We start from the raw sequence: 10,522 nt of genomic DNA on the forward strand, positions 1-10,522 counted from the left end.
AAAGTTCAAAAATATTTACAGTCAGTTTCTGTCTTAGCATTATACATGCATGTAGAAATCAAAACAAAATGACTCTGAACCTTCCCTGATGATTCATATCACCCAGAGTCAATCATGGGGTCTGATGAATAACTAATCTGGTCTGCAACAGGCTTGTGACGTTGCACTGATTTTTATAGGCGTTGCATCACTTTGAATCATCATCATAAGATTAAAACAATGATGATAGAGATTTCAGAAAAAAAACAATCCTGCAACAATAAATTCAACAAACTTTCTGCAGCAACGATTAATTAAAGGATATCCGCCGTATAGGATGCACCAAGAAATCATCTGGGGAATCAGACGACGTTCACCTTGACCAGCACGGTTCGCTGATCAATCGATCAAAAACTCAAAACTATGATACCTCTCTGATGAGTGAACCCACCATATACTTAAGTGCTACTAGCCTATAACAATCCTCAATGTGGAAATTGTCACTGAAGGAAAATCACTCAAATATAACTATTTTCATGATCACGTATGTGTTTAAATGAAAGTCAGAGGCAGCACAGAGAAGTTCTTCACTGCTTTGTATTTCTGAATGTATGGTTGTTTTATACTTCATCTCTTCTGATACATATTTATATGTTAGGCTCTATTTGTATCAGCTGGACAAATATTTAGCAGAATTTAGACAATTTGACCCAGAGGAGAGATAACAGGAAGGCTAAATGTGTTAACCTGCTTTATTTTCTCCTTTTGAGCTTCAAGCTTCAGTCCGTCATGGAAAAGGTTGGACGCTGAAATACTGGAAGACTTTTGAAAATCTCCCCGTTAAGGTAAAGTTTTACTTAAAGATTATTGTGAATGCTAAAGAGAATTCAGAACAAGCTAAAAGCAGTAGTGGCAAGGTCAACGCTGAAAAGATGAAGATCGGCTCTCTAGTCTTGACATGGTAACGTCTAAGCTGAATCTAAGTGGACAACGGTGCATGCTTTCATACCCCCTTAACTATTTGGGGATACAGCTCAGGCATGACAGGCGTGATTAATGTTTTCCCTTTGCCAGAGGAGCCCAATAAATGACAACAGAACAGGGCCACCTACGTAGAGGAATGTCACGCTGACTTCACATGTGGAAACTAAAAGTCTCTCACAAATCTGCCAGTGGGATATAATCTGCAGAAGCACCCCATTGTTGGAAAGTTAAAAACGGCAAGTTCAAACTCAGTGGCAGCAGCTTATTATTCGGAGAATGAGAAGATGAAGGACATGTCACCATTCCTGACGCTCGCCCTGAGAACTGTCAGGAAAGATGAGCACGATAGTGAAGTCTTTGTTCAGGCGTGACAACCATCAGCTCATTACGTGTCAGAGGAAGACCGTCCAAAGGAGAGGGGGACTACAAAGGCTGAACGAACCTAAAGACCATCCGTGAAAATTAGTTCAATTACAGGACTGCCTGGGTTTATCTTCCTCCTGCAGGCTTTCTTCCCACAGCTAACCTTGCGCCCAGGTGTTCTGCTGTGGACCACAAAGAGGCCAAAGAAAAACAGAGTTAAACACTTTCAAATGTGCCTGAGGATTGCCCTAACAAGCTATTATTGGTTAATATGGTGCCATTCTCCCACAGTTTGAGAGCAGTTAACCTCGGGAGTGACTGGCTCCTGTTTGAAGGGTCAAAACCTCGCTGAGCCCTGTGCACTAAAATAGCAGGTGATTATAGACCTTGTTTAAATGTAACTATAGGAGTTCCCAGCAGATGACACAAGCCAGTCTAGTTCAGCCTTTATGAGACAGAAGAGCTACATACTCGCACAAATTTGAGCCTTTTTGTCCTGTTTCTCTAAATAAAATCTTGTGCTAAATCCTCAGTTACTCCTTTCAATTAATCCTAATGAAGATGATGCAGAAATTGAAAGGTGTGCCGCCTGGATTTAGTTTCTCAGCTGTGTTTTTATGGAATCGTGCATGATGATTTGCTTCAAATGGATATTCCTTTCGTCTTATATGATGCAGTTTCACAAAGTTCTTAATGCAAATAGCATCATGGTACCATACTTCAAACTACTCATTTTCATTCAGAAATTGTATGTCAACATGTGAAATGATTGAAATAAACAAATAAATAAAATTGCCTGACACTAAATGTATTGCTTCTAGAAGTGATATCATTACATTTTTTGTAAAAGTACTCATACCTCTCTTAACAGCAGCTGTAAGCTTCAGTACATTTTATAATACTTTTCAGAGATGGACAAATACTAGATACTGCACACCTGTTAAGTCGGATGGAAAAGTATGCCTACAACTCAAACTTTTTACAAAAAAGTACATTATGGCATATAAATGCTTTCAAGTCGATACTTTCCTGAATCACTGGTTTTCAATATAACACAGCTGCAAATCCTTTGGGGTATTTCTCTACAAGGTCTATGCATCTTATTTTCTGGAAAATATCTCAGATTCAATCAAATTCAAATTAGATTTGTAGTGTTTAACCATTTGGATTTAGGTTTTACTTTGACTGGGCCATTTGAACATTCTGATAAGCTATGAATTAAAGAATTTGATTTTTTGTTTAAGGTTATTTTGTGTTACCATTCTCAATTTTTTTTGAGACATTTAACTGGTTTTCTTCCTAGATTGTTTTGCATTTAGATCCGACCACTTTCCCATCGATTCTGAGGAGTTTCCTGCTCATCCTCAAGAAAAGCAACCCAAAAGCTTGATGAACTGTAAAGAGATTTTAGCTCATTGACTCACTGATTGTCGGTCTAAACTCAGTCTGCAATGCACACTGTTATTAACCATCAGGGAAAATACTGTCAGCTTTCCAGAGTGATTTGTGTGTCTGCAACCATAATCAGATTTACATCCCATAGCGGAAAGAGTGAAGAAAAAAGTCGAGTTGTTCACTACACACACTCAAATCAGCTGCAAGGAAAATAGTTCAAAAGACAGGATACATAAAGCAGCTTTGGTTCTGTAGAGATAATTTCCTTCATTTCATTAAAGAAATCATGTTTTCCTTTCAAAACGAGGAACTAATTCCTTTCATTTCAACGATGGAGATGTTGGATTTATAAACCGCAGCCTATCAGCATCAAAGGAAAAAAGCCAACATCAACTCTCGCAAACATGGTGCAAAAGTGCTGTTATATCACAGCGATGCTTTTATATAATTTGTCAGTTGTTTTTTTTATTTTTTTTATCATCATGCATATTAATGCACATCTCAGATGCAGCCTAATGTGAGTGTGAAATAAAGAGTGGGTTTTTAAGCATTGTCCTTATACAAAAATGCTCTACTTGTGTCTTTTTTTCCTATTAAAAGCCATGTTTAGCTCCATCTATGGTTCATTGTGAGTGGCTCCGACAGAGAGCAAATGTCAGAAAGGCAAATATGAACTGTGCATACAGGATAAGAAAAAAAAAAAAAAAAAAACTTGAATGGCAGCCAAATGTAGCAAAATCCTCCCCACCAGTTTCCTAAAATGTAAATAATCAGAGACCTTTATGGACAAAGACGTGAGGCTGGGTCATGTGCAGCAAATTCAGCAACCTTTAACGCCTTCACCTTCTGCATTTCCTTACTCTGATATTGGCTAGAAATTCAAATGCTTATTTGGAAATTTCATTGTTTACATTATCATGAGGCACTTATCACAAGAGATAACTGCAGTACGTTGCCATTATAAAGCCTAAAGCCAAGTGCTTTGTTAAGTACACCGGCACATAAAAAATTAATAAAGCATTCCTCGTGGAGCAGTGCAAAAATCCATACAATTAGCGGATCACACAGATTAGATGCGTTATTAGTCTCAGGCCACTTGAAGTTGCTCCGTCGTGCATAAACTAACCTCCAAAACTAATTAAAAACAAGCAAACAAATTTAAGATAGTAGAAAATAAATTGACATTTCCCAGCAAAGTAAATGTGAGACTATTAACAAGTGAAACACCCGCTGAGAGAAAAAGATTGGGCTCAAAAGGTTAAAGCACAAGGGGGAATTGAAGGGCATTAATAGAGTACAGGCCTCCATCAGAACCAATGCCCTATGTTGTAATTTTGAGAGAAACTGTAACAAAAGTTAATGGGTTTTCCCTTTGGCCATGCTCCACCTCTCGACCTACTTTTATGGACTTAAGTGCTGCCCTTGTTTGGTATCATGTATACAGACAAACAAGCGTCATGAATCAATAATTCTGTATTAACCGACTTAAATAACACAAACTGTGTGAGACAATCCAGGATTTTTATTGTTTTTATGAGCACGCGTCACCTAAGTTCATCTGGAATCACCCAGAGGTTTGGTTTTCAAGGCTTCAAAGCTGCAGTTCATTCTGCGTTCCTCAATTTTCTCACATGAAAGCTGTCTGGCTAACAGTACTCAAGAGTGGTGATCTCATAAAAGGAGACAGATCCGAACTCAGCGATATTAAAGTCGTCAGCAGAGACAGGTACAATAAAACCTCGAGGACGGTCTTGGACGCCACTTTGACAACGCAGCAGAAACAGCTCTGCTGGGACCTATTTTAGCCGGACAATTCAACACACAGGCTCTCACGCTGGCATTGACCGACATTCATAACATGCTGGATCTGCACCCGGACTACGTGCACAGCCAAGTGTTAAATTTGACTTGATTTTAGAAAGCAGCCGAGGTCACACAAAGGCTTGTTTTTAGGGGGGACTAATAACAGCCGTGCAATTTGATGAAGACAAATTCTGTGGCCCTGAATAGTTCGGACAATCAGCGGCACATCTCATTATTCTCACCGGCTTCTCGCACACAATCAAACCCCAGTTAAGCTCTGGCTGAACAAGAGCCAGGGTTGCAAACCCCGAATCTTGCTGTTGCCAACAGTAAACCCATTCCAGATAGAGACCAAAATGGAGAGAAGGTGTTGCACCAGGTCTGCAGATGAAACACAAAAAGAAAGGCCACAGTGTTTTCAAGTGCCTTACCTTTAAAGGACAGGAAGATTCTGGGAGCAGACAGAGGATCATTGGAAGGTGGCAGCCCGCCCGCCGACACGGCCAGGAGGGCCAGCAGCCAGGACAGTTTGTCCCACAACATTGTCCCTCTATTTGTTAACAGAAGAGACGTCCCGTAGCTGTGAGACAGACAACACCAGGCGTCAAAAATCCACAGGCACTTTAAATTCAAAAAGCAATATAAGAATAAATAAATAAAAATCTCACCCTTACTAAACCGTATGTACTTATCTTGTCATGTGAATTGCCATGAAGTAAAATAAAAGTAATCCGTCAGATGGGCACCTGAACACGAGTCCTGTTGCTTATTTGAATCCCCAATCTGACAGCTGTGCATTTTGTACACTGTAAAAATAATTAGCACTGTACAGCAGGTGTCAGATGACACAGAAGTCAGTTTCATATTTGAAGCTTAAGGCTTATTTCTGATTATTTTAAATATCCATACATTTATCTGTAAGGTCTTACGCTTAGTTAGGGAAGTGGCCACCTATTCTGTTATGTTATATATGTGCTGGCAGCAGAAAGTCTTCGCTCTGTGCTTATTCATCCAAAGAACTGCACCTGCTAATTATGAATTTTTTTGTGTTGAAGTGAAGGAAATAAGGCCTCAGGGTTAAACTCTGTCATCTGAGTGCTGATCTAATGAGGAACTCAACATGCATGATTGGCTGCCTTTTTGTATCACCAAGCCATGCAACTTAAATCATGCTTTGTGAATCTTTTTTGCAAAGAAAATCTACTTTTTTTTATCACAAGCTACTCTTTTCTGTAGCTTTTTTTTCCATGATTGATCCAGCTGGTGTTTGCCTCTGCCCTTATAAAAATCGGCAAGACTGAACTTTTTGACTAAAGCTACATAGCGTGTTTGCTACAAATGCATAGCAACGAATTTGAGGAGATATTGCACTGTTTCCCTGATAGCAAGGCTGGAAAGAGTTGCTGCCCCTTAAGCCTGGCGCGCACTGGCTGCGCTCACAGATTAAATCACAAAGCGCATCAGCATGCTGTCATCCGCCACAAAGAGAGCTGGAGATAATATCCTCATAAATGGGTTCTGAGGACTATCCAAGAAATCAGAGTGTGGACGGATTTGCAAAAAAAAAAAGGAGAGAAAGAAAGAAAGAAAAACGTGCAAAAAAATGCATGATGGTCTAGGTTTGGAAACAAAACAGTGATAGCAAGGAGATGGAGGGGGGATTCGATGTAATCATCCATGTATGCCACTGATCTCCTTGTAAACGTGGATCAGAGTTTGAGGTCAGATTTTCAGTCAGGGTTTAAGATCAAGTTCCACACTGAGCCACAGAAGGCAGAGCTCCAAAGGAGAGCCGCTAACCAAAATAAAGCCCGACTGCATGGGCTCCGAGTTAGGAGGACATGATCCACATGCCTTTTGGAAGCGAAATATGGCATTTACATGAAATCCAAATTATTGTCTGGAGACTGGATGTGTGCTTAGTTTGAAATCTCAGAATGCACATGCAGCAGAAACTTTAAATGTCCACCAAAACGCACAGACACGGACAATGACGCGCGGCTTTTGCGCCTTGCGTGATTTTCAATAGAGTTTCATTAAAAAAGAAAAAAAAACGACTTCCCACGCGTTTAGGGAGGCGCACCAAAAAATATAAAGCTTAAGTATTTCAATAAATGACCAAATAATCTTGCAAATATCCATTTGAACTCATAAAGCAACTATTTCCCCCACCTCATTCTTCAAGCGCATATGTCACAAGTGAACTTATAGTTTAAGGTTATAATTTTTCATAAAAAAAACAAAACAATTCCTTAATAATCACCTACCTTCTAGATGCTCCTAGATTTTACTACGGCTGGTCACCATTTAAAACCATCCACTCAGGTTGCTCCGTCCGCAGGCGTATCAATCGCAGATCCTGCACGATTATCCCAGAGCCAAACAAAGCTTGAATTTAAATTACCTTCACGGAGCCCCTTCAACTTGAAGTGAGCACTTTATTGCAACAGAAGATTCCGTGGGGTTTTTATTTCTACCCTTGAAAAGGTGAACAACAACAACAACAAAAAAAAGGACGAGTTTTCGCTTGGACACAATCGTCGGAGCGGAGATTCAACCCGCGCGCAGCGACGCTCAAGTCTGGAGTGGAAGGAAGCGGATTTCTGCAGGTGGATAGGCTGAAGTCTCCGCGGTTGTGGACACACCCAAGGGGGAGGGAACCTACCTTAGCAGCCCTCCCTAAAATCTCACAAAATCCTACATTTTTATCCGACACCACCCTTCAACTTTTCTGATTTATTGTCTCGTTTCAGAACGTTAACTTTATGTTTTCATTCGTTTTATTGGGACATTTTATTAAATGATTTGCACGACAGTACAGCTTATTCTGCAGGCCTCGTCTAGTCTTTCCGCGTGTATTTATCGTTCCCACGAAGGATCAAACCACATTTTCCACACATTCAAACTATATTTTAGTAATAAAGAGTGGGAACAGTGCTCCATTTCGTCTCGAGCCAAAAGTCATTCAAGTTTGTTTCAAAATGAAGAATCTAGTCCAAAATGTTGAAAGTAGATACTGAAATAAGAGAGGTGGCTTCAATTTATTTTCATTACCATGAACATTTATCTTTCTGATCACCAATATTGCGTGCCTAACAAAAATATTATTTTTCTAGTGTTTTTTTTCATCTTGTCAGCAAGAAACGAGTGGGATTTCTGTGATTAGACTACACAAAGTGGCACATATTTTTTTTAGAAGGAATATGATACATGGTTTTCAAAACGGTTTACAAATACAATCTAAAAAGCCCAGCAGAAATTTATATTCAAAACTGCAGCACATTTTGCTGCAGTTTCAACTGCAAGTGTGTTGGGTAAATTTCTACCAGCTATTTCTAGCAGAGACTGAACTTAAAATGTGGATAAATAGTCAACATTTTTGAGAGATTCTCTGTTACATTTAGCTCCGGGCTTTAACTGGGCCATTTTAATGAATCGATGAACTTTGATCTAAATCCTTCTATTCTTGATTTGGCCATATGATTTGGCTCATTGTCCATCTGGAAGGTGGATCTTCACCTCAGTTTGAGTTTTTTTTTTTTTTTTTTTTTTTTTTGCAGCTTCCAAACAATTCTCTTCCAATATTAACCTGCATGACTAGCAGCAGCTCCTTTGTTCCTGATGAAAACATCCCAACAGCATAATGCAGTCACCACCGTGTTTCATCACATAGATGTGTGTTCAGAAGTATGTTTACTCTCCTGTCATTTCTCTGATGCACACAGCATTTTGCAAGTAGACAAAAAGTTAAATTTTGGTCCTACCTGCTAACAGATGTTTGCTTTAATCAGAGCTTATTATGACTTCCTTTCTTTTCACAGGTTTTATTCTTGCAGATTGTGTGCGTCTCTACATGTCCTCCAGATTTACCTTGTGTCTTTTTTGGCTGCTTCAAAGCACTTCTCTGCTCTGTCAGTTTAAGTGCATTACATGAAAGATTGAACTGTACCTTTAGATATTTGTTTTTTCTTTAAGCTTCTCCACAACTTTGTTACTGTGGATCCCTGGAAGAGTAGCCACTGTTACGGTAATGACTAGTGGAGATCCAAATAAATAAACAAACAAACAAGCAAACTTTATTACTGATGTTTCTGGCTTTTCAATTCGTTGTCATGGATGAAAAATGTGCAGCGACGCTCAAGTCTGAAGCAGCAAAGCTGTTAGTCTGGATTCATTTGTTTGAAAGATTTACCGAGGGAGATGAGAGTGAAGGGGGCTGAATACTAATACAGTCCACACTTTTCAGATTGGTTTACTTGTTACATATTTTGAATCCTATTTGTGTTGTTTTATCAAGTACATTTCCAATAAATCACATGAAAGTGGAGGGTTGCAATGTGGCAGAATTTGTAACAAAATAGAAAAAAAAATGAATAGGGGATGATTGTAACACTTTTTGTCTCCACTTATCGAACTCCTCCCTTGAAAAGACGGTGATTAACACACATTCGAATAAAACAATCTGAGTTCAGTTCTCTAATTTCAGTGACTCTCATCCACACATCCCAAAATGATTAACAGCAGAAGGGGGAGAACATATAGACAGACTTGTGTGTGTCGTGTCTGAACTCTGAGCCATGAACTCTCAGATATGCGGCTGATGACTTTTAGAGAAACCACAGGAGGCTTGTCTTACACGACCACCGGAGAATCACAATCAGACCCAGGTCATTTCACAGCTTTAATTAACCACTGATTGCCAGCTGCTGATTTATATTTAGTGCAGCCAAGCAGCACCAGGTTGCGTGTCAAATCAAAGCAGAACAATAGTTCATTTCTGCTTGCTTTGGCGATATCTTGATTCTGAAAATGCTTTGATGTGTGACGAACGGATGAATCATTTACTATATTTTGACTCAGGCAGGGAGAAAGAGAAAGGAAGGGCTGACTATTCACAAAAGAGCCGGTTGGGGAAAAAAATGGCCAGATGCAGATAAGGCGGATTTCCACCAACACCTCAGTGACCTAACGGAGGATCGCCAGCTCCTGCCTCAGATAGGCATCAGATATTCATGGGCAAATGGAGCCTTAAATCCTTTAATCTCGCTTGATCTACCCAGCCGATCACAGAGGCTTATTTCCCTTCTTATCCGGACAACATACAACGCAGCTGACACCCAACGTGCATATTTATTGTACTATAAAGCATAGATACAGTAGCTTAGGTTGCATGTACTGTTAAAGACATTAGAGTTACCTTATAGTCATGTGAGGTCAAACAGGAATTTCCAAGATGAAAAGAAAAGACAACTGTATAAAGATATTTTTTGAGTCTTTGCACACCTTTTATTATATGAGGGGATAATGTCTGCTGGACTATTTCTAGAGAAAAATACAAAAGATTTCATTGGAACGAGAAACACAGATGTCTGTTTTTGTGACAGTTCATTACAAAAAGGCCCCTTGGGCGTCTTTGTGTTAAGTAAAAACTACATCTTTTGTAGGAAGTTTAAGTTTTCCACATTTTGAGGAAATTCTTGGAAATATATTAGCATGCGTAAAAGATGCTGTGCAGGTTGGATCCTTATGACTTCTGCAGAAATTATTTTTTCTGAATACAAGAAACAACTAACATGCCTTCACACACCAGACAGATCTTTATGATGTCTGAGTTTCTTTGAACTTAAAAGACAAGTGTCTGAGTCCAAGTTAAACAAAGCAACCCCCCCCCCCAAAAAAAAAAACTAGATTAATACATAAAGGTGTGCGATCCTTGAAAGGGGTTTGTGCTCTCATGAATAACTCACCTTCCAGAAATCCTTCACACTTCGGCAGCTGAAATGACCTGGAATTAAAATGTGGGTGGGCCAGATGAGTTTTATTGTCACTGCTAACCGGCTCTTTCTCTTCTTTTTTGTCCCACTCCTAGTCTCTCTTTTTGTCATGCAGCCAACAGCTGCATGTTGTTTCCTATATTTCTTTTTAATCAACAATATTATTCCCATCTTCAGCCCTCTGGTGGCCTCGCCATCTGTCACTTGCGTGAGACAAGAGGAAA

The 10,522-nt window shown here is 39.5% G+C and overlaps 1 protein-coding gene across 2 annotated transcripts in view; it reads right to left on the reverse strand.

The window, feature by feature from the left end:
• The window catches only part of LOC103138389 (semaphorin-3F-like), a 48,672-nt gene extending 41,518 nt beyond the window's left edge, over positions 1–7,154 (reverse strand). The window contains exons 1-2 of one of the 2 annotated variants that reach the window (XM_016671063.1): positions 6,792–7,154; positions 4,956–5,104 (exon numbers count right to left, since the gene is read on the reverse strand). In XM_016671063.1, the coding sequence (XP_016526549.1) occupies positions 4,956–5,067 (112 nt within the window). In that variant the 5' untranslated portion in view covers positions 5,068–5,104; positions 6,792–7,154. The remainder of the gene's footprint in view (positions 1–4,955; positions 5,105–6,791) is intronic. The other variant, XM_007552562.2, reaches the window with a different exon arrangement.
• Positions 7,155–10,522: the final 3,368 nt, after the last annotated feature.

This window comes from Poecilia formosa, unplaced genomic scaffold (genome assembly GCF_000485575.1).
Source record: "Poecilia formosa unplaced genomic scaffold, Poecilia_formosa-5.1.2 Scaffold2, whole genome shotgun sequence".
NCBI lineage: Eukaryota > Metazoa > Chordata > Actinopteri > Cyprinodontiformes > Poeciliidae > Poecilia > Poecilia formosa.